Genomic DNA, 25,002 nt, shown 5'->3' with positions numbered 1-25,002 from the left:
GAGCACGTCCCGGGGACACTGGTGACCTGCGGGTGGCGGAAGAGTGGGTGGAGAAGGAGTGGTTGGTGAACCTTCCCGGGGAGGTACTGGAGGCCCCGGTGGGCCACAGAAGGCCGTCTCGCTCACGAGCTCTGATGCTTGCATTGAAACAGGAAGATGCCATTAGGAGACCCGGCTTCGTCCAAATCAGAGCGGTCATCGCGCTGCATTCTCTCCCCCCAACCAAGTGGGCACGAAGGAGAGAAAACCAAGAGGAGGAAAAGACATGTGGGTTCTCATTAGAAAAGTAGGTCAGAGTCTCACTCTTTTGGTCTGCTCCCAGCCTCTTCCCTTGTATTCTTCATTATCTTTAGAGCACATGCCGTGACCGCCCAGGGCCCTGCTCATAAAGCTCATTGTGCTCGGGAGCTGTTTTGTGGCCGTCAGCAGTACGGGCCACAATGCACATAAGGAAAATCTCAGCAGTGCTCTGGTTTGGGATGTTGGTCAGTCACTGTGGGGCAGCCTATGTTAACCTCATTGATTCAAAGGCTTTTCCCTTCTCTAATAAAAAAGACGACTTTATTTCCTAGAGTTGTTGCTCCGGAATTTTTCCCAGCAAACTTTTCTTTTTTTTAAAAATTTTGATAGTTAGTGGAAAATTCGTTGGGTCACATGGACTGTCTGATCCTCAATGGGTGGAAATCAGCCTCGGGAGTTAGGTTTCGTGGTGAGTGACCAAAGTGGGAATCAACCCACTCTTGGGGCATATAAAATAAGCCCATTTAGAGGAATCTCATGAATTTTCATCACGAACTAACAAACATCGGAGGTCATTAAGAAACCAAAATAATAATACACTATCTTTCTCATGGCTTCTATCAAAGAGCCTAGTCAAATGAATTATGAAGGGAGAAATTATACTTTTGAATCCTCAGTGCTTTCGTTCAACCATGAATGGTATTAATTCAGAGCATTGTAAGGAGCATTTGAGTGAGAGAGATTTGAAGCGAGGAAAAGTAGGTACATGCTGGTAGGATAAAGAGGGTCAATTCTAATGTAGAATTTGAATGTTGGAGATAATCTAACGCCGCCCAATTACATACACCAAAAGGCACGTGACCATTGTCTCTGTGCAAGAACAGAGTCACCTGCCAGGCTTCTGAAAATACAGCTTTCTGGGTCCCACCTCCAGAGTTTCTGATTGAGAGTCTCCAGATGGGCCCAAGAGTTTGTGTTTCTGGCAAGTTCACCGGTGATGCTGCTGCCCCAGGCCGTGTCATGAGCACTGCGCTGCCCGGTCCCTGCGGGTGGTTGATGCATGCAGGGTTTGCTGGAACCCTTCCAGTGAGATGGGCTGTGAAAGCTGCCTCCTCTGCCCGCGGGGCATCTTTCCTAGAGCTTCTTCATACTGCACAGAGCCTGCTTCCCAGCAACCCTACCCCGGTCCTAATTCTGCCAGCTGGAATTACTCTGAATACACCTAATCCCCATATAAATGCCTACGCTAACAGACTTATCCTAAGGAGAAGAACAGATAGGGTCCGTTTGGCCAATGATGCCGTTCCGCTCCATGCTAGGGAATGCTTGTTCAATCTATTCTGCTACCCAACTCCCAGCGGGTTTGGGTTTTTTTAAATTGGGGTTGCACGTAGAGCAAAGCGTATAAATCTCGGGGGTGAATCTTCACACGTGTGTACACCTGTACTACAACTACTTCCGGGCCAAGACATAGAGTATTTTCACCACCGCAAAGGATTTCCCGCACTCTTTCCCCGTAGGTGCTTGTCCCCCAGGGGTATCGACCATTCTTAACCACTGTCCCGCGTCAGTTGCCGCGGACGCACTGTGCTGGTCTTAAGCTTTACGTAGATGGAAGCGTGGAGAGTATCCTCTTTCTGTGTCTTCTGTTTCCACTCAGAATGACTGTGAGATGTTGTAAATCACAGCGGCTCTCTCCTTTTTGTTGCACGCAGTATCCCAAGTTCAATCTGTTGTATTGTCTTGCATTTAGTTCCCTTATTCTGTTTCGTGTATTTTTAAGGCTTACAATAACATTAGCGAGCATGACTGCTTACCATGAGTCAGAAGGGTCTAAGTACAGTAGCCCCCCTCCCTTCTGCATGATTTCGTTTCCCTCAGTCACGATTATCCACGGTCACCCACGGTCCTGAAAGCGGATGCTTCTCCTTCCGACATGTGGTCAGAAGGTCAGTACTGGCCTCGCGCTAGGTCACGTGCCTGTGTCGTTCACCTCGCTTCATCTCATCATGGAGGCGCTTAATCATCCCACATCATCCCAAGAAGAAGAGTGCAGCCCCAGAAGATGCTTTGAGAGAGAGAGAGACCCACATTCACGTAGCTTTTATTACAGGCTATTGCTGTAATTGTTCTATTTTATTATTTGCTATTGTTGTTAGTCACTTACTGTGCCTACTTTGTAAATTAAACTTGATCGTAGGTACGTATGTACAGGAAAAAAGCATAGTGTATACAGGGTTCAGTACTATCCAGGGTTTCAGGCATCCCCTGGGATCTTGGAATGTGGATAAGGGTGGGGCTAAGGAAGGACTGCTCTCTATTACATCACTTAATCTTTTCAATAGTGTGTGTTTGGTAGACACAAAAAGAATCCATTTTGCGGATGAGATCACCAAGGCTCAGTGACTTGCCCAAAGTCTCATGGGTCATAAGAGGTAGAGCCAGTATCAGAAGCAGGTCCTTCTGACTCATTCAGGATTCCAAGTGCTCAGCTGTGTTACCAGGACTCTCACTCTTGGTGCTTTACCAGTGATCACCAATGTGAGATCCACTCTGAAGAGCGTGCATTTTCCTTCCGTGTCAAGGACCTTTCCATTTTCAGCCTTTGTTTCCTTCCTCGTCTTTAGTGGTGCTCAGGTGTCTTGGACCGTGTTGGTGAACTGGAAATGTGCGGTTGACGTTTCCAGCTCCTTCTGCAGATGAGCAGGTCTGTTGGAAGCGTGTCTTTCCTACAACTGCCTCCTGTAAGAATGAAATCTCCTATTTGCTGCCTTTCCGGTCACACCCGAAACTCCTGCCCTTGATGGGTGCAAATAATACAAGAATCAGTTCTTCCCAGTGGTTCCTGTTCAAGTTACACCTAAACTGTTCCTGAAAAATAACGTTCTGTTCTGTTTCAGGAAATGTTTAAACTTCCTTTGACTTAAATGTCTAATAAACGCTTAGCAGAAGGAAGTTTATTTTTAAATACAAATTGGCATGGGCAAATTATGCCTTGTTTCCTTTTTTATTTTGTTAATTAGTGATGGGAGATGGCTGGTCAGCTCACTCTATGGTATCAACTTGAATAGATTAAAAAAAACAGTCAGATGCTTTGCAGCAGTTGTAAGCCTGGCTTTGATTCAGTATCCGGATGAAGTCTCCACGTATACTGATGTTCCTATATTCTCCATTTTATTTTTATGTTCCCCTCGGTGCATGCAGAGCTAAAAAATTTGAATTTCCATTGCTAAGTACATAGACATGGTGGTGTTTGGATTTAGAAAGGTGAGTAGTCTGCAAAATAATTCTCTGTTCTAAGAGAAAATGAAGGTCAGGGGTAAAACATGGGCTGTACTTAATCTTTCATCCCAGTTATTTTTCATAAATCATTTAAAATCCATGTATGTATCTTTCTGTAATTCTAATTTATATGTAAAGATTTATGCTGGGGAAAACATTGGCTCTTTAAAAAGAGCCAGAAACTTTCCGGACACACAGTATGTTAGGGCAGCTAAAAGATTGGGGTGAGAAAGGTGTTTTTTGTGGAAGATTCCCATATGGAAGGCATGGCAGGACTAGACCCCGCCCTTTTGCAACTCTGATGAAATAGTGGACCCAGACGAACCTCGTCAGTGACTGGTAAAAGTACGAAGTGAAAGATCGATGAGGAGCTTGATAGTGGGGGGTCCGATTGACCATATGGGCGCCCGCCATCTTTCTTACTACGACTGAAGGTAGACAAGTAGATACTGTATACTTGTGATTTGAAAAAGCGGTAAGTACTCAGCATCACCTGTGAGGTGTTCTTGTCAGTGGTCCTGACCTGAGCCCCACCAAGCCTCTAACTTTCCTACCGGAACACAGGACAACACGGAGGATGGCGCTGGGGTTCTCAACCTTGACTGCACGTCAGACTCACATGGGGAATTTTAAAGTCTTGATGCCTAGGCTGTGCCCCAGACCAATTAAATGAGCTCTTGGCCTGGATATTGGTATTTTTTCTAGCTCCCCCAGATGTTAGAATGCGAGCTAAGGCTGGAAACTAGGGGAATCGAGGAGCAAGTTAAAAGACAAGACAAGCAAATAATCGCGAAATGCAGAATGTGAGAAATTCCATAAGACGGATGACTAGTGTTTCACCACACTGTTACGTAGCATTCGAAGAAAGGCAGGGGGAGGGGATATTTGTAGATTAAAAAAGATTTAAGAAGCATAAACCCAGTGTGATGTGTGGTCTGTTTTTGATCTGGATTCAAACAACTCAGCCCTACCAAGACACGTTCTAGAGAATCAGGAAAATTTCAATACAGACGGAGTACTCCAGGATGATACGGCACTGAACATTGGTTTTGTTACTTGTGATGAGAGATGCATACCGAAGTAGCTACAGATGAAATATGATGTCTGGGATTTGTTTTAAAATATTCTAGCAAAAGATGGTGAGGGGATTCGTGAAAACGGGTAAAAGAAATTGGTACGAGGTGGATAATTGTTAAAGTTGGATAAAGGGCACACGGTGGTTTATTTTACTGTTCTCCCTGCTTTCGTATGTTACACAGTTCACGTAAAAGTTGAAAAAGAAGGCATAGAGGTGACATATCTAACCTCTCTTGCACGGTGACATATTATCAGTATGAAGTCTGTGAAGTTCATATGGAAAGTAAACCTGCAATAAAATAAACTCTAACCCTCTGTGTCTATCGAAAACAGCCCAGCTTCTCTTCAGAAAAATACTGGTAGGTTCAGTTATTGATTATGTTTGTGTCTTATTTGCAGGTGATTCTGAGCTGCCTCCTTCCACTGTTATCAACCAAAATGACACTTTTGCCAAAATCATTTTTAAGCCTACCGTGGTACAACAAGCCAAGATTGCCCAGAATGGCATTTTGGGAGATTTCATCGTTAGGTATGATGTCAACAGGGAGCAGAGCATTGGGGACATCCAGGTAATGGGTTCATTGTTACCATTTCCTGTCAGTTGCTTGATACTTGTCGTTAGACTCAGGGCGAGGGATTCCAGTTCTTACCTAAGGGAGGGAGAACTCTCTGGTTCTTAGAAATTTGTTTTACCCTAGAATAGGTCTCCGAGGGGACTAGGGTGTTCCCTTCCTAGAGGCTGAGGCTATTTCCTGCTTCAGTAATCTGGAGAGCAAATGAAATCTGTAATATAATTTTTCCCTGCCGTGTTTTAGATGAAGTTAGAATTTTAGTTCGTCTTCAATTTTAATTGAGAGCCTGTGCAATGGCTCATTTCCCTTTAGGTTTTATTGCTCCAGAGACAGGGCAGGAATATTAAAATGTATTTGCACGCGTCCAGAATGTAGACAACTTTGACGTCTCAACTTGTAAAAACTAGATACTGAAGGAAGCAGGTATTCCAAGTGGCCAAGGGTCATAAGGGGGTGGGTAAAAGAAATTGAGCTAATCAGCATAGTCGGGAAGTTTCTAAGGGCTGATATTAACCGTATGCAGATTAAATCGGCAGTTGGGTCTCCCGGAGGGGTCAGTAGATACTTTTGCTGGGGGTGTGGAAGCTGTTTCGTGCTCTGACTTTTAGAAGTTATGGAGACTGGCCGTTTTAGCTCGTCTGCCTGCCCGTCCTGGGTACTACCATCTCGACCTTCTCTTCCCCCAACCAGGTTCTAAATGGCTATTTTGTGCACTACTTTGCCCCCAAAGACCTGCCTCCTTTACCCAAGAACGTGGTATTTGTGCTGGACAGCAGTGCCTCCATGGTGGGAACCAAGCTCCGGCAGGTGAGTGGCCGCCAGCCGCCAGATTTGTGCTTTCTCACCTGTGCCTGGAGCCATGACGTTCTCTGTGAATAAAGTGCAGTGGATGCCAAATGTCTGCCCTGCCATCCAGCTCTTCTTGCCTACAGAGAACATTCCTGAACTGCTTCAGTTAAGCCGTTGACATTATCGTTTCAGGATGGCAGTTTTAAGAGAGCAGAGACATATGCTATAGAAATACTTTGAAATAAAGGGAACTGGCAGAGTATATAATGTGAGCAGGACAGGAATTCACAGCACCATCGTCGACAGAGTCGTTCTGTCCGGTAGTGATGTCCTTTGAAGAGCAATAGAATAGAGTCCTTGGCGGCCCCCTTGACCTATCCTCAGAACAAAGGACTTCTGTCTGAGTAATTCAGGAGTGATACTATTTTTTTCTTAAGTTTATTTATTTATTTTGAGAGAGACAGAGACCATGCAAGTGGGGAAGGACAGAGAGAGGGGGAGAATCCCAAGCAGGCTTCGCACTGTCAGCACAGAGCCCGATGTGGGGCTCAAACCCATGAAACGGCGAGATCGTGACCTGAGCTGAAATCAAGCGTTGGATGCTTAACTGACTGAGCCACCCAGGTGCCCCAGGAGCGATATTCTTATAGTGTTGAGGATGAATGTTAAAGTTCTAGGGATAGGAGGGACATTAAGGTACATGAAATACTAAATATTATAAATTTATAAATTATACTAAAAATACAAGTATTAAATTATTCTTTTTCACCCACGGGAAAAGGCTATTCCTCATGTTGCTCTGGTGTCATAAATATCAGAAACTTGCATTTATAATCTAGTTTCAACTCCCATAACAGAAAACAAAAAGCTACTGGCTGCCAGAGCCAATAATAACTCTACATTCATCAAACACTTAGTTCGCTTAGCTTTTCTTTCTTAATTCACGATCTGTTTTTAGCAATTAAAAATACGTGGTTTAATGCGTGAAATAGTACCTCAGACCTCAAAAGAGTCCTCTGCTTCACCTCTTTCCACCTCTAGATCCCACTCCACATGCAGTGGAACCTGATCTTAGCTGATCAGCTGTTGTAAGTATTTTCTCTCAGTTACGACTTTGTAAGTTGTTTCTTTGGCCATCTGCGTTTGAAGAGTCATGTAGTAAAATCTGTTGATTTTTTTTTTTCTTCATGGCATCTGGTTTTTCTCCACTCCAAAATAGTAAAAAAGAGATTCCATGCAAAAATAAGGTTGAACTCTTTTTCTTTCATAAGATTGCCAGATATAATTTCAACTAGTATAGGGGCAAGATAACTTCACCCTGTAAATCGGTTCTGGATAGTTCTTCAACGCCCCCTTCTTGTCCAGAATTCAACCTGCTGCCTCCTCCACGTGATTGCTTTTCCTTCCTTTTGCATCTTTGACCTTCCATCTGGGATTAACTTTCCTTTTGCTTGAAGAACACTCCGTGGTATCTTCTTAAATGTGGATCTGCCAGTAAAGAATTCTCTTAGTTTTTGTTTGTCTGAAAATTATTTCTTGCACTCTCAGTATTTAAGGATATTTTGAAAGGAATGGAATTGTAGGTTGGTAGTGATTTTCTTTCAGTCCCTGGAAGATCGATCCCATTGTCTCCTGGCTTTCATTGTTGCTGTTGAAAAGTCAGGAGTCTTATTAACTGTTGTTCCCCTAAAGGTGATCTTCTATTGCCAACTGCTTTTAAGATTTTCCTCTTTAAGTTTTCTGTAGTTTGAGTATAATGATTTCAGATGTAGACTTCTTATTTTTCCTGCCTGAGGTTCCTAGGATTTCATGAATTTGTGGATCCGTGGAACAATCCTCAGCCATTATTTCTGGAATTGCTTTGGGTCACTTTTCCTTTTCCTTCTAGGATTCCAGTGTTAGAATATCACTCCATATTCTGCTTCCCACGATCTCTTCTATTTATTCCAACTTTTGCCTTTCCATACTTCATTCCAAAGCTATTCAAGTTTACAAATTCTCTTTTCAGTTATGTCCAGTATGCTGTTAAACTCGTCTATCCTGTTATTTCAGTTATTGTGTTTTTTAGTTCTAGAATTTCCATTTGGTTCTTTTTCCAATCTGCCACTTTTTAGAATGTTCAGTTATTTTGCAAAGTTTGTAATAACATTTTTGATTTCTTTCAAGTACCATAAACATACTTATTTTAAAGTCCGTATCTGATAATCCCAAACTTGAGGCCAGGAGGAGCTGTTCTTACTGTTTCTCTTCTCTTCTTGTGTGACTGGTCATTTTTGATTGCGTGATGAACATCATATTAAACATTTGTTTGTAGAAATAGTTTAAAGCCTCGGATGATGATCTTTTCTGCTAGAGAAAATTTGGGGTGTTTCTGTAAGGTAGCTGGGGGATTAAATCTGGGATTGTTTTAGTCCGTTTTCACGGCCTGGGGTTTTCCTGGATGGCCCAGATGGCTCACAGTCCTCTCAAGACTGATTTATTTCTGTTTGGTACAAAATATGGAGGTTTTTCCTGAGCACCTATCCCTGGTGGGCTCTGGACTTTGACTTCTGACCCTCTAAGGAACTAACATGATGCTCAGCCTCTCAGATGCTTCTTTGGCCTTGACAGACATCCCTTAGATAACAGTGATCCCAAATGCTGAGCCCACCTCTTGAAATTTTCATCTTTTCGCAGATCATTTTTTCTCGCTATTTCGATACCGTTTTGGTTCAAAATTTTTTTCATTTTGTAGTTTGCTTTTTTTAGTTGTTTTCAGTGGGAGAGTTGGGTACAGACTCGCTGTAGGTTTTCTCTACAGGCAGTATTTCCCAAAGTGATTAATCACACGTACGTGAAATGTTCTTCGGTAGTGGCTGATTCTTGAGAGGTGTTTGATAGGCCTCACAGCCTTTCCATATTTACTGAATATTCTTTATGTACTCCAGGTTCTTAAGTGCCATTGTTGTTTTTGTGACTTTGTTGGCTGGAATACAGGTGGTGACAGAAGGATAATCATGGCTTCTTTGGGGACCGCTGTTGGCCACAGAATATAGTGTTAATTACATCTTGCATTTGACCCAGTCTGGGAAGTCCCATTTGGATCTGGGAAAAATTAACAGTTAAGTTACTGAGTAGGTTCCATGAACTAGGTTTCCCTGTGTATGTCGTCAACTTCCTATGCACCCATAAATCTTCATTTTTCTTAATTATTTTTTCTTTAAGACAATGACCTTCATGAGGCCAGGGTTTGGGTTTCCTCTGGGGGAAAAATATACAACTTGATGAAGATGTTGGTAATTAAAATTCCAGGGTGGCTTAGTTGGTTAAGCGTTCCACTCTTGATTCTGGCTCAGGTCATGATCTCACGGGTCATGAATTCGATCCCCACATCGGGCTCTGCGCTTGACAGTTTGGGATTCTCCCTCTCTCCCCCTCTCGGCCCCTGCCCCGCTGTGCTCTCTCTCAAATAAACTTAAAAATCTTAAATAAAAAAAATTACTGTAACCGCTCCAAATCTGTGTTCCCACCAAATTTTTTGTATTTTGGTATTTTTACTTACCCTCATATTAGGGATACATCTGATACTATTAGCTATTCCATAAAAAGCTGACTTTAATTGCAGCACTACTCAATAGAAACTTCTATGAGAATGGGAATGTTCTGTACCTGTGCTGTCTCCAGTGTGGTAGCCACTAGCCACACGTGGCTATTACCACTTGAAATGTGACTAATGCAACTTGAGCAGCTGAATTTTTTTATCTTATTGAATTCTAATACATTGAAATATAAGTAGGCACGTGTGACTAGTGGTCACCGTGTTGGAGGGTGCAGCTGAAGACATTTACTCACACACACCACCCGCGAGAGATTTTTCAGTTATTTCCACTTTTAAGCCATTGTAAACAGCCCTGGGATGACTGACTGTCTTCTTGTAGAAATCCTTGACCACGTGCCAATCGTTTTCTTAAGTAATCTAGATTCTTAGAAGTGGAATTAATGGGGTAAGGAATACTAACTAATTTGTGGCTTGTACAGATATTAAAAACACATTTTCTAGAAAGGCCCTACCAGTTTATTAATATTTATGACTGTTGCCCAAGTAAGAATTCCAAACGGATTAAGCAGCGAAGACCAACCAATGAACCACACCCAAAAATAAGTAAGGAAATATGGGCGCATATTGAACGAGTTCTGAAATAGGGAAAGACCTTCTAAGCCTAAAAGCAATGGGAATAATTACAAAAGGAAAAAGCCAATCACTGTAGCTATATAAAAATGTTAAACTTTTGTTTTCCGTGGAAATAGAATGAAAGCGAGCAGAAGGCTGGGAAAACGTATGTGGCAAAGAGAAGTTTGCCTTTAATATAGCAGAGCTATTCCAGATCGGTTAATATTCATCCTACATGAGACATGGGCAGAGAAGATGAAACGGTTTTCAGAAAAGAAATAAGATTCAGTAAGAGTATGAAAAAAGAGCCCAGTGTACTAGTAACTAAGAAAATGCAAATTACAAAATGCTGTTTTTATCTTCATGTTGTCAAAATAACGTAAATTACTTACAGTGACCGCATCCGTAGTATGCATTGGTAGAATTCAGCACAATTATAATATTTAAGTTATGTCCCAGTAAATATTAAGGAACGCCAAAATGGTAAAATGCGTGGCCAGTATTGACGAAGGTCATCGGTTACCCCAAAGCCCCGGTAGCTTGAAGGACTCCTGTCTTTAGCTGCTTGAGTCACATCAGGGTTTAACCTCAAACCCAGTCCGTTCCTGGGCGCAGTGTCTTCTTCCACTTCTGATGGGAGAACGATCAAGAACCTCCTAACTAAATAACCCCCAGAAAGACAAATCCTGCCCCAAATCGTTCAGAGAAAACTAATGGACTAAGTCAGGGTCTCCTAGACTTACCATTAGCGATAAAATAATTTGGGCACTTCTAAAATAGAGCACGGAGCATTTTCGACACGCAGAGCATTATGCTAAAGGTATTACGTGAATTATTGGATAAGAGGATATTTAATCTTTGTAAGAATTTGGCTGTCATCCCCATTTTAATGATGGAGAAACCGAGGCTTCGCAATGGGAGATAACTCAGCTAGTACGTGGCGGGGCCGGGCTCCAAAGCCAGGTCTGACTCTAAGCCCGTGAACCCCACCACGATGGTGCGGTGTCCTGGTGCAGGTTAGCCGTGTGCTTGGGCATCGCTCTCGCGCGCAACAGTGGAAGCGCACGTGGCTGCAAGGTGAGCACAGGTTGACATTTCAGGACCCGTGTCGCGGCAGGAGGGATGTCCGCACACTGTTGCAAGAGCAGTGTGGACGTCACACGGGGAGCCAGCCTCCCCTCCTCCCTCATTCCTGGATATTAAAATTCCATCACTTCTGGGCACTGAAAATCTGGCATGTGCTCTGCTGGCTTCTGAGCTCCAGCATGGCCTCTTTCCAGGAGAACCACCCTAGACCAGCCAAACACATGTCAGAAGCTTCTAGACAATTCCTAAAGCCCATCGCCGCCTCGGAGTGTTTCGAAAACTGCTGGCTATTTTAGCAGCTCTCAAAGGCCACAGCAGTGAGTGAAAAGCTTACATGCCTGTTTGCAGAGTCTCGAACACAATATCATGTCCACCGGTGAAGAGGAAAATTATTCCAAGCACGGGGCTTTCGTGATGTGTCAACAGGCTTGGCAACGTCAGACATTTGTCACAGGTCCACTTGGATCCTGTGAAGAATCAGTCACTGTAAGGCTGGAGGTTCTTGGCTCCCCTCATCTTTGATGGGCCTGAAGTATTTCACGTTACTCATCACAATAAGGACACAGAGTCGGTATTTAATCATTGTCATTTGAACAGTTGATGTATAGAAATCGTGGGATCATCTGATCTTGAAACGTATTCTCGCTAATGGGCTTGTCAGTGCCTGGGAAGTGCACGTAGCCGTGCGCACCTGGCACTTTCTGGTTCTGGTCGTCATCCCAGTGGGGATGCGAGTCTGGAGGCCAGGACCTAACTGGCTGGGGAACAGCTACGGAGCCTCCCCCAGGCTGCTGGCACCGGACTTGGCTCTGTTTTCTATCCCGTGTGCTTTGACTGGTGAATCTGTCGAGAGACAGGTCTGGTGTTAGGGTAGGCGAGAGTTCCGCCTCTCCGTTTCAACTTGTAAAACCTCTTCGTGGGAAGAAGAGCTCACAAGAGCCTCAGAAAATGTGATCAGCGTAGACCTCTTTCTCGTTATGAATTTCATGCTTCAAGCGCTAGAACTAGCAAACATACATGTCCTTGGGAACATTAAGGGGAATGTATTTCCATGAAATTCATTTTTCCTTGACCAAGATTTACATGTTCCTCTCTTTCCTTTCCCTAATCTATATAACTGGATCTACTTTTGCCTTCATAATTAGGAACTTGGCTAACGGACTCTATCTGGCAACCGAGCAGTTGGCTGATGCATCATTTACCAGATGTCTTTCTTGCTATAACTTTCTACAGACTCGTTCCCATAATCTGTGCCATTCTGTGCCAACCCTAGATTTCCATGTAGCTTTTGCAAGTTTGTCTTCCTTTCTCCATTTTTGAAAAAGTCTATTTATTTATTTTGAGAGAGAGAGAATGAATAAATGAGCAGGGGAAGGGCGGGGAGGGAGGGGGAGAGAGAGAGAAAGAGAGAGAGAATTCCAAGCAGGCTCCATGCTGTCAGCACAGAGTTCGACGTGGAGCTCGAGCCCATGAACCATGAGGTCATGACCTGAGCGGAGATCAAGAGTCGGATGCTTAACCGACTGAGCCACCCAGGCGCCCCTCTTTGACCAGTTCATTTAGTAAACGATTTTGGAGGGTAAAGAACAAGCACAATGTTCCTCTCTGTAACTGCCAAATTAAAATGAGGGGAAACGTGAATGTTGCTTGTGCCTTATTCATTGGCTCCCTTCATGCTCCAGGAAAGCACTTTCGTCTTCACGTCTGGAATTTTGCTTCCAGGAGCTGTGTGGACATTTTATGTGCATATAGCCTGTCTGCATGGATTCGGGAACCATCCTACTTTTGATCATGAGAGTACATATTCCCACATAGTAGGTAATGATTTTTGCTGAAAAGCATACCACTACGTGCACATTAAATGCAGCATGCTCTTTTAAGTCACAGTAGGTACCACTGAGTGACTAGTATATACCAAGCACTCTTAAGTGGTTTACATACATTTTTTTTCATCCAATCTTTCAGCAATGCAATGAGAGAGACGTTGTTATTCCCTTTTTGCAAATGAGAAGGTGAGGGGCAGGGAGGTGACTTCACTGTGCTGAAATACAGAAAGTTAGAAGTCGAGAAGTTCAGCGTCAAGCCCAGTCTCTCCCACTCGGAAGCTCTTCCCCATGTCATTCTTCACTGTGCCGTTAGACATGGACCATAACACTGGACCACCTTTCCAGCTTCCAGGCTCTACCTGTTCTAACCACCAACCGACGTGATGCGGAGCGCTGCCCGTCTCGGGTGAGTGCACACGGATGCCAGCTGCCCTGGGAGGCTTCGGCCGGCAGCTGGCGCCACGAAACACGAATGGAGCTGCTCTGCCCTGCTGCACAGAATTAACTACTAGTGATTTATTATTCGACTCGAAGCACACCATGGGCACGTACAGGGATGCAGACTTCTTTCCGTTTCGGATTGGGGCTGGACAGGACGAGTGCGGGCATGGAGACAGCGGGGGTGTAGAGAGGAGAAGGTTTGTGACTGGGAGGTGCAGTGATGCCGTGACCTTCCTTCCAGCCGTCCTCTTCAAGAACATGTCAATCTGTCACAGTTTGAAAGAGAAGATGCTGGAAAAAAAGATACTGAGAAATTAGCTTTTTAAAAAAAAAAAATGTTTATTTTTGAGAGAGAGCGAGCGAGCGGGGGACAGGCAAAGAGAGAGGGAGATACAGAATCCCAAGCAGGCTCCGAAGCCGTCAGTGATGTAGGGCTCGAACTCAACGATTCATGAGATCGTGACCTGAGCTGAAACTAAGAGTCAGACGCTCAACTGACGGAGCCACCCAGGCACCCCAAAAGTAGCTTTTATGTGATGGGGATCAAAGGAAGGGCGGCCTGAGGTTCACTGAGCGGCTGGGAAGAGTGTGGGCAAGGCCAGCAGAACCCAGAAGGGCCTCAGGGAGTAGTGACCTGGTTGGAGCTCCCTGAACAAATGAAGGAGCTCTGGAGAGGAAAGATGCCAGCGGGCCAAATGAGATCATGTCTAGGAAATTTGGAGGGTCTCAGAGATAGGCACTATATGGCTGTCATCGGAATACAAATGGATGATGGAAGGTTTGGGTACTCTTGCAGACCTTGTTGTAAGCATCAGAAAACATGGCTCCAGCTAATAACAAAAACGTCCAGCTTCCCCCTCTCTGGTTTCCTGGAACCAAGGTCAACAGACCTTCTATGACGACGGATAGTGAATACCGTAAGCTTTGCAGGCTCGGCGGTCCCCGTCTTACTACTCAGCCGTGCTTTTGTGGCACAAAGGCGGCCATTGGCAATCTGCAGAGAAGCCGTGCTTATCAGAAAACAGGCACCAGTCTGGGTTTGGCCCCCAGGCCATCCTTTGCTGACCCCTGGTCTACAGGGGTGACTGACCGGCATGGCTAGAGATCATTCCGGTTGGTAGGATTTATTCTCATCTGCTGAGCTGCTCTCGCCCAGACACGGCCACCAGCAGACGCGTGTTTCAGAAGCACATTGCAAAACAGAGATCTGGGACTTCGGGTGGGGAACAGAAGGCAGTGGGGAAAACGTGTTTGTGACTCTGACTCAGAACATGAGGAAATAAATGATGGACAGAGGGCAAAGTATTTTTCCCCCTAGCACCAAGGAAAACTTGGGATTGTTTCTTTTTTTTTTTTTTTTTTGCTCCTCAACAACGATAATATAGATAATTTTAAATAAATCAGAGGCACCCATTTAAAACCCTTTTTGTGGAGGCACTTAAGATTTACCCAAATGAGGTCACATTTAAAAACTTTTGAGGCTCTCTGAATAAAGGCACCACGTGGCTGTCCTACGAAGGAAACATGAACAGTATAGAGCTGTGAGTTCTCCCGCATGATCTGTTCAGGTTGTGGGCCTCCTGGTCAGCATCTGACAGCCTGGTCCTCGTATCACCAAAAAGCTTGGCCTCTCCTTGCTGGCGTCCTACTTGTGTACTCAAGTCTCTCCAGTCGGATCAGCCGGCTGTCGGTAAAGGGCTAGACGGGGCCCGAAAGGCAACTTTTGCTACAAGGAACAAGATGAATCCTGTAGATGCCAGCTAAATGAGATAACAAATGCTTATCAGGGATTTCCCGCCCGGGCTGGGGAACTGCGCCAGGGTGAGGTCCCGGAGTGCCACCCCTGCCCGAGAGCGCGGGCTCCCCCCTCCCCTGCGGGACGCCTGACTCTGCCCCCGGGTCCCACCTTGGCTTCCACTGCAGACTCCAGATCCTCAGAGAATGAAACAGACGTTGATTATGTGCTGTGGGAGAGGTGCGAGGCATAGGGGATACAAAGATAAGTACGACAGAACCTTTTCTCTCAGGAGGTCCGGAGGAGAAGAAAAGTCGCGTGAGCGTTGTGTGCACAGTGCTCCCTGTGACAGAGGTGTACGGTGGTCCAGTCATGGCACAGAGCGGGTGCCGGTCAAGTCTTTTTAGGAGTGAAGAAGGGGGTAATGGACTTCTCAGAGCAGGGGTAGTCGAGTGAGCCTTAAGGTCTTTTAGAAGTTAGTCAAGTCGGTGGGGTGGGAAGGTCCAGAGGAGCCCAGCAGAGGGGGATGAATGGCAAGAGAAAACGTGTGTGCCGGAGAAGCACATTCAAGCCCCTCTAATTAAGGACCTCGGAATTTTGCTGGGGAAAAGAAATGTGGAGCAATCCCACGTTAATCAAACCAACGCGTCAAGTGGTTAGTGGAAAGAATTTTAGGGAAGGGCAAGGGCTTGAAGTAGCCGACAAAAGATGAATGACAGAGGTGACCTAGCAAGTGTAGTCCTTGAAGATGGGACGCAGTTTTCTTGACAGGAAGGGAGGCAGTGAATTCTTGGTTGGGGAAAAACATGCAGGAAGTCATGAGACAAGAGTGATCGTGCCATTTGGCGGCAGGCGGGCATTTGAGCCCGAGACCGTTGCGTGAAGCTGGCTCCTTTGAAGGACGGCAGTGGGCAGGGGGCAGAAGGAAGCTCCTGCCTTCTCTGCTCTGGACCCTCTAACTCTCCAGAATCAGTCTCCTTCTGCCAATAAGAGTAAGTGTTAACCAAAACTCAGAAGAAAAGCAAAGATCCTCCCCAACCCCGACAGCGAAGTTCACCTATTCCTTCCTGCGACCAGAATCTCGCTTTGCAGTCTCACGGTGTCTTCAAGGGTATGGGAAGATGAAAGAGACACAGGGACGTCATCACTGCCCCTGCCTGCGAGGGGTGACTCGACTTCCTCCGAATATCTTCTTGTACGTACCATTTACACGTGATGCTGTGTTGTGGTTACTTGCTAGCCGTTCCACTGTTCCATATTTAGCATGGCTCTTTGCAGCCTCTCCAACCTTTCGGTTCTTTTTTTTTTTTTTTAAATTTTTTTTTTCAACATTTATTTATTTTTGGGACAGAGAGAGACAGAGCATGAACGGGGGAGGGGCAGAGAGAGAGGGAAACACAGAATCGGAAACAGGCTCCAGGCTCTGAGCCATCAGCCCAGAGCCCGACGCGGGGCTCGAACTCACGGACCGCGAGATCGTGACCTGGCTGAAGTCGGACGCTTAACCGACTGCGCCACCCAGGCGCCCCTAACCTTTCGGTTCTTAAATGCTCGTCGAGGCACATCCCTGGAGGTTTATAGCAGGTGGCACAGGGTGGACCTATGCCCTGGCGACGGGCATGAGAACTGACACGTCAGGAGAGAGCTGACTGGGTCAAAGGGCACTCAGTGAGTCAGACACCACGAGATTCTGTAGAACGAAACAGGGCTCCAGAATCCAGATACGCAGTTGGGCAGTGCAAACTTAAGAAGTTAGACCAGGCCCTGGGGACGAAGAACTCAATCAGGGCAGTCGGTAGGTGTGTCAGAACATGGATGGAAGGACACCAGTTACAAAGGAGACGTGTAAACGGAGGTGGACATCTCATGGTCAGTATCTCTTACTTCCTGTTAGAGCAGGAGCCTACAGATAGAAGTGGTTCAGCTCCATCCTTGGCCAGAGTGAGGGATCAACAACGAGAACAAATCCCGACCGAGTATCCACCACGCAAAGAGGTGCGAACACATAATCTGTTTTGAGTCTTGAGTGAGTTGTTGACACATCTAGCGTGAAAAATGGATGTGATTAATGTCTAAAGAATCAAAGATGTTAATGTTATTGGCAGGGAGCCTTTTTAGAAGAATGTACAATGACATTATTAGGCAAATGTTTCCTATATTTGTCAAAAAGAGTCAACACATTAGGTGATGAATCTTAACATTAGCCAGAGCATTAACATGAGAGACCATTTGCTTCTCAAGTTAGATTAATGTTATTCAAACACCAAAGACTTGGGAAGTGTAGTTATGCTTACATCACAAAGATGTTCTAATGTCTAAACCTATTCAGATTTTTTTTTTTTCCGTTAAGGCTGAATTTAGACAGAATTTGGTGTTTAGCAATCATTTTCTCTTAGATCCAGGCCTGAAGGAATAATGATATTTAGGCTAAAAAGGGGCCTTTCTCTACCTATGAAATAACCACAATCTTATAGTTTTACACAGCTTGGGTAAGCACAGAAGTAAGGAGGTAATCTAACGGAGTCTAGTGCAATACTGCATTGAAAGAGCATTTGAAGTGAGAAGTCAAACGGTAAAGGAGATTATATAGCATAACACAATACATTTTCAAATACAGGAACCTTATGCTTTTGCTTAATTCAAATATTCTCTTCGTTCTAGCATGAGCATTACATTGTAGAGACCAAAGAAATAATGTTTTCTACATTTGCTTCGAGGTGAAATTTCAAGTTCACTTAGCATTTACTGAACTTTAAAAATTTTTTTAAGTTAAATCCAAGCTAGTTAGGGGCGCTTGGGTGGCTCAGTCGGTTAAGCATCGACTTCAGCTCAGGTCACGATCTCACGGTTCGTGAGTTCGAGCCCCGCCTCGGGCTCTGTGCTGTCAGCTCGGAGCCTGGAGCCTGCTTCGGAGTCTGTGTCTCCCTCTCTCTCTGCCCTTCCCCCGCTTGCACTCTGTCTCTCTCTTTCAAAAATAAATAAAACATTAAAAAAAATTTTTTTTAAATCCAAGCTAGTTAACATACAGTATAGTAATGGTTTCAGGAGAATTTAATGATTCATCACTTACATATAACATCCAGTGCTCATGCCAACAAGTGCCCTCCTTAATGCCCATCACTCGTTTAGCCATCCCCCAACCCAGCACCCCCTCCAGCAACCCTTCATTTGTTCTCTGTATTTAAGAGTCTCTTATGGTTTGTCTCCCTCTCTGTTTTTATCTTCTTTTTCCTTCCCTTCCCCTATGTTCATCTGTGTTGTTTCGTAAATTCCACATATGAGTGAAATCATATGATACTTCTCTTTCTCTGACTAACTAATTTCTCTTAGCATAATACCTCTAGTTCCGTCCACGTTGTTGCAAATGGCAGGTATTCATTCTTTTTGGTTGCCGAGTAAAACTCCATTGTGTATAAACCCCATCTTCTTTATCCATTCATTAGGTGGTGGACATTTGGGCTCTTTCCCTAATTTGGCTATTGTTGATGGCACTGCTGTAAACACTGGGGTGCCTGTGCCCCTTCGAATCAGCATTTTTGTATCCTTTGGGTAAATACCTACTAGTACAATTGCTCGATCCTAGAGTAGCTCTATTTCTAATTTTTGGCGGAACTTCCATACTCTTCTCCAGAGCCGCTGCACCAGTTTGCATTCCCACCAACAGCACCAAAGGGTTCCCCTTTCTCTGCATCCTCACCGACATCTGTTGTTTCAAGTACTGGAAGGCGTGATGACTTCTATTCCAAGTTTTCCATTTATGTAAAGCAGACTTCTTAGTTTCTGCTCTTTCCATAAAGAACATTTCAGCCAATAGAAAAATAGTTTTAGTTTTTTTTCAACAAGATTCCTCAAATCTGAGAGACACTTTTTTTCGACCCTCTGGTTCTTGTATTACAGTTTATAATTTTGAAATGTAAATTATATAATGAGGTTCGTTTTAGGAAATACTGTGGCAGAGAGGCGGCAAGAGGCATTGTGTTATCACGGATTTCCTTTATGAGCTTACAGAACCTCTTGAGGCGCCTTAACCGTAGTCAGTGGGGTAATGTTGTTTTTTAATGTTTTGGTTTCTTCTCTGAAACCAGTCTGTGGCTAGATTTTTGTTTTTAAATGTAACAATGATATAGGCATGAATTATGTTATGAAGAAACAGTCTCTCTCACCCCATTTATTGCCTTGCTCCTGAAGTTGGGATTTTAAAAAATCTGATAATTTGGTGGGTCAGTCACAATAAGATTTCAAAACTTTCCTTTAAATTATTGGAAGACTTGCAGTGTGTAAAAATATTAAGGTCCTGTTGCCTCTTGTGGATTAAGTTCTCGTCATCTTGAAATACCACGGTCTTGAAATAGTCCCCCTGAAGCATAGCTGATCCCCATGGACTGCAGCATCTGTTGGCACGCTGGGGCTGCTGCGGTCTTGAACCGTGACCGTGACTCCAGGGAGACTTGGGACAGCGTCCTGCGTGGAAGCCTGTGGCGTGAGCACAGAGATTCTGGGATGGCGGACGTATCCATTCCCCCCGTTTCGGGCCTGGACACGCACTTTAACGCTGCGGTGGGGATCTGGTGTTGCAGACGTTGCTGGAGTCACAGACTTTTTTGCGTAGAATGGTAGAATGACTGTGGGGACGGACTGCCAGGGGAGGCCGTGGGCAATGAGGCCGTCCCCCTGCTGGCGTCAAGAAGGACTGCAGGCTAACAGGAGCACAGTATAAATTGGCTTTGCTCCTTCTCCCCGTTACCTGTATGGACCCCCCTGGGGAAGGGAGAAGGCGGACACACGGCCTCGGTTTATAGTGGACGTCGTCCACTTCCGGGGCCTCTCTTTCAGAAACAGGGCTGTTTCCCTGGTGTGTGTCTGTTCTTGATTTTTGTTCGGGGCCCAACTCAGACGTGAGGCGGGCTTACGTTTCTTTGCGGGATTATTTTAAGCTGTTCATCAGAGGCGATTTTTCTCTTGGGTTCATTGAAAAGGACCACGTGGAAAAATGAAAGAACGCTGACGTCTTGGTAAACTTCTCAGTACGAGGAAGTGAGGGCACTGCTTAGGAGAACAGTGTGACCATTCTGCTGGAAACATACAAGGGCTAATATCTAACACCCTTGAACTTGGATTTCGCCCATGATGTCATGGCTCCCCTCGTATCATGCCCAACAACCCAGACTTTGTGGTACAAAAGCCGTTTGTGTCCTCTGGTTCCTGTCGAGTGTGGTCTGGCACAGACACAGAAATATTTGAGAGAAGCGGCATCGTCGGGAACCCTGGTGGCAGTGGTAGCTGGGAGGGGGCAGGCAGCTGTGTTTGTCACGGCCTCACTGACATTTCACTCTGAGGGTCTCACCATACGATGCTTCCCTGCTTGTGAAATGCTGAACGGTCATTCTTGGCGCGGTAGTTAGCCCGGCGGACGCTCACCCCCTCGAGGGTTCTGCCGAGCGCCTGCAGCTGCTAGGGTTCCGTTTCGCAGGGAAGGGGGAGAGGACGTTCCCATCGCTGGCCCTGGTTTAATGCAGGGCCCGACGTGCACAGGGCAGAGCTGCCTCCTGGACACTCCCCTCCCGAGGGGCGGCGTGCTCGAACTCCAGGGACCCAGTCCTGCCCGTTCGACAGATGCCATCAGAGGGTACCGTAATCGCTTCCTTCCTGAAGATCCACTAGAACAGGGGGACTGTAGCCAACCACACTGAATGAATGGAGAATCTGAACCAGAGAGTTTTATTTGTAGTTATTTATATCCACCTTGTTCCCGAAGGTACTTAACTTTAAGGACAGGGACTAAAAGACTTAATGGTAACCCTACGGCAGAGCTGGAATTAACTTCTAAGGCATTGTTTCCAAGGGAAATATGTCTTCCTTCTTTTAACCCAAGGAGAGTGTGTAAGAAGAGGAATTCATCCCCATAAAACAGGCTCAAGCCGAGAGCAGTCCCCATCCATCGTGGTTCCAGATAGCTAGGATTATACAAAGCCATCGTTAATGACCTTGCCGGCCAAGGTACTTCTTCACTGCCTGGACAGTAAGAGAGACATCCTTTTATTTTATTAGTTGTATCTGTGCACCTTTCATCTCTCTTCAGTCCGAAAGCCCTCTGGAATGTTCTGGTGACGTTTGCAGAGCGGCGTCTGCAGGGACAGTGCGGGTGCCTGTCGTCCGTGGACTGGGGCCTCTAGGAACTGATTCACGGCCCCAGAGGTGGCCTGCTGTCTCTGCTGCCGGCTGGCCTCTTTAAGAACTCTGCTTTCTTCCGCAGTCAGATCCCCCGCTGTTCCTTATGTTTCCTTCCCTCCGCAAGGGGTATGGTTTTCCTGCCTCTTCCCAACCGCCCCCTCTCCCCAAGACCTCCTGATTCCTCCCCAGCAGGCTCACCACCTGGTGGCTGGATACAGTGACCTGAACCCGTCTTCGCAGAGAAGCCCTGTCCTTGTCCCAGGAAGTAAACGTGGACGATGGTGGCTTCCTGGAAGTGTTCTCGGGACCCCAAAGGCTCAGTGTAACTTTCCAGTGTCGGACAGTTAGCCTCCCTCGCTAACCAGACCCAGCCACCGATTGTGTTAACCTCCACAGAAACTCTGTGCACACGTCGTATGTGCTTATTTTAAACGTCTCCGGGGAAGACATTTGCATGGTGTCCTGTGGTCACCTGTTCAGTGAGGGCATCGTCACTCCCAGCGCTGTGTTTGGAGTGACTGGTCTCGAGCAGACAGGCTTCTCTCTAGGACACAAGGGCACCGAGTGGAGCTCTGGGGACAGGGAAGAAGGCCAAGGAACACGGCAGGCTGGGATATCCGTGTCTTCTCCCGTCGGTCACACTAGTTGGCAAGGGTGCCGGGGCGCCGGTGGGAACTGTCGTCATCTGCCCACCTGCACTGGAAGCGTCTACAGGTCGTCTTCCTTGTCACCTTCCAGTCTCTTAAGGGTTTTAGGCCAGCCCCTCACGTGACACAGCTTTGCCTTCCGGGGAGTTGAGGCCTTCAAGCAAGCTTGGACCGCGCATTCTGTGCCGTTCTGGGCCTCCTCTGATCTTCCTGGAATGTGCTTAGTTCTCTGGACTGTACCCTTGGAAGGTCTGACAAGGTCTGTGTTCACGTTCGGCTCGTAAACAGAGCGTGCAGAAATGTCGGCTGAAGTCCACTCGCGCTCACTCTTCTTTCTGGACGCTCCCCTTCCGCCTGCCTTTCAAGCCCTCCAAGAATGCAGAGCTCCCAGAGTCATCGGCCACACGGGGAGGGGGGCCGCGGCTGCAAAGAGTTAACGGAAGGAGCTGGCCGTAGACGGTGGCGGCTTCCATCTGGGCCTCCCGGGACGAGGGGCGGGAGGCCGTCCGGCCGGTCCCCGGGGCAACTGGAAAGGCGGCCGTTGGAGCCCGCCGGCCCGCCTCCCCTGGGTGCATGTGAGGATAAGCGAGCTGCAGCTGTGGCCTTACAAGGTCACAAGAAACCTGTAGCCGCCGAGTCAAGCGGAGGAGGGGGAAGAGGCTGGAGCGACTATTCCTAAAGCAGAGTATCCATCAGGGGCCGGGGGAGGGGAGTTGGCACAGAGGAGCCGGGCGGGCCCCGGCCGAGGTCTCCAGCGCACTATTTAAGGATCCCTAAGGATGCTGGCTGCTGTGGTGTTCCCAGGAGCTGCCCCGTGTCCACACCCGCGCCCTGTGGCGCCTGGCCGGCTCTGCACTCTGGGGAGCGTGCGAGTTTGTCCGGGTGCCTGCCTTCCAGCCGGGCGGCCGGCGGGGCTGTCTCAGGGACAACAGTGCCCGCGGTCCCGTCACCGCGCAGCTGTGGGCCTCCGGGCGTCCCGGAGGTCTAGACTGCCGGGCCATCCGATGCTCACGCTGGGGGTGGCGTTGGCTCCACGTGGAAGGAAGGGTGAGGAGTCTGAGCTCTGCCAGCTTCCTGCCTCAACACCGTCCGTGTCAACACTTAGGGCCCTCCACCCACATCTGGTTATTGTAACTATCTGATTTATTTTTACTCGAACACTGTCAGCTCTGTGTGTCCTACACCCCATCCTTCTTGGTGTTCTCTTTCTGTGGGTCCCAGAGATGAAGGGGGGTGTCTGTCCGACTTCATTTGTATCGGCAACGGTATTTTGTATTCCACACCTCTCCCTTGCTCTCCCTCTATTTACTCATTCAGCTCGCTTGTCCTCGCTGCTTTCCAGAATGCCCTTCCTAGTCTTTCAGCCCACCCACTTCCTTTGGCCTCATCTTGCCCCTCCTCCGTGAAGCCCTCTCACCTCGCTGCGGCCCTATGTTTGCATTCTCTTTTAAGTTCTTAGGGTATTAATTATATATACCTTTAGTCTTATGGTTCATAAAATGTCTCTGCATGCATGTCTCTGCTGAACTTCCACGTATGCCCCCCGCCCCCCGCCGTGTGTTGGGAACTCTCCCGCCCACGGGGCGATATGAAGATGAATGGGACCTCCCTGCCAAGAGCTTACAAGACAGTAAGGGACACAGATACGAAGCAAACAATCACGACTGGGTAATTACGCACCCCACGAGTATTTTGAGTGCAGCGCTAGCCTAGAAGAGAGAGGATCGGTTCTCTTTGGAAGGAGGAGGAAATGTTTCAGATGGAGGATAGAGCACATTAGCTGGGTTTTGAAGAATGACTAGGAGCCTGTCAGGTAACAAATGGGCGTAAGAGAGAGGAAAAGAACCTTCCGGGTCAAGAGAACGGCCGCTGTGAAAATACGGAGGCCTGACATAGCATGACTCGCAGCAGTGTGTGACATTTCATATATTAAACACACATCTGTGTCTCGTAGAACATTGTGACACGTTGATGCCAGTTTTCCCCAGTTAGGTGACCAAGCTGCTCGACATCTATCCAAGTCCCTCCACATCTTAGGCACTTAATTTTAACCCCGGGATTGTTCCTGGCATGCAGTTTCCGAGCCAGGAGACGCGAGGACCCGGGCGATCAGATGTGACTGGTTTTGCTTCTGTGTTTGTTCAGACCAAGGATGCCCTGTTCACGATTCTCCACGACCTCCGACCCCAGGATCATTTCAATATCATCGGCTTTTCCAACCGCATCAAAGTGTGGAAAGACCATCTGGTGTCAGTTACCCCCGACAACGTCCGCGACGGCAAAGTGTATATCCACCACATGTCGCCCAGCGGAGGTAAATGCGAGTCCTTGTTTCCACGCTGGCTTCGACGTGATAATAAGTGAGTAGCTAATTTTCTGCCAAGAGACAAGGATTTGAAAGCCAAAGCCGATCACAGGAAAGGAGATAAAGGTGAGTGCTTTCCCAGAAGCTTACGTTTCTCTGAATACCAAGTCTGTCAGTTCTTGTCTTCCAGGCCCGGAGTAAGATGGTCAAGTAGGTTAGGGGGGAAATACTCGATAGGTTTTGGAGCCATTCCTGGTTTATCTCATGGAGCCGAACAACGAAGCCGTTTTTGTGCATTGCTCTCGGGTGGGGAATCCGAGTCAAAGAAATGGTTCCGTGTTTTGTGTGCCTGAACGTTAGCAGCGTCAGCGGGACAGCCCCGTTGGCCAGTCTGTGCCAGCGAGAAGAGCACAGGGCCCAGGCGGCCTGGGAGATGCTGTGCACGCGGAGCGTGACGAGCTCGGAGTCTTGCACACTGGGCTCGGGCACGGCGCGCAGGCAAGAGTGCGGAGGACGGAGACGGTCATACAGGATTTAAGGAGATAGAATCGGGACAGTACGTTACCCAGCTGTGCTCGATGCCTGTCCCTTCGGCTCAGGACTGGGGCTCACTGTCGCTGGCGTGTCTGTCCCTAGCACAGGGGGCACATGACCGGCGCACAGTGTTGGGGTGTTTATGAA

General features: G+C 46.8%; 1 protein-coding gene across 1 annotated transcript in view; it reads left to right on the top strand.

Annotated features, from left to right (window-relative positions):
• Window positions 1–25,002, top strand: part of ITIH5 (inter-alpha-trypsin inhibitor heavy chain 5) — a 79,738-nt gene that overhangs the window by 40,680 nt on the left and 14,056 nt on the right. The window contains exons 6-8 of the mRNA XM_047866575.1: window positions 4,999–5,168; window positions 5,862–5,978; window positions 24,162–24,330. Of these exons, the coding sequence (XP_047722531.1) occupies window positions 4,999–5,168; window positions 5,862–5,978; window positions 24,162–24,330 (456 nt within the window). The remainder of the gene's footprint in view (window positions 1–4,998; window positions 5,169–5,861; window positions 5,979–24,161; window positions 24,331–25,002) is intronic.

This window comes from Prionailurus viverrinus, chromosome B4 (genome assembly GCF_022837055.1).
Source record: "Prionailurus viverrinus isolate Anna chromosome B4, UM_Priviv_1.0, whole genome shotgun sequence".
NCBI lineage: Eukaryota > Metazoa > Chordata > Mammalia > Carnivora > Felidae > Prionailurus > Prionailurus viverrinus.
The sequence above is the reverse complement of the archived record's forward strand: the minus strand, read 5'-3'. Positions and strand labels throughout refer to the sequence as shown.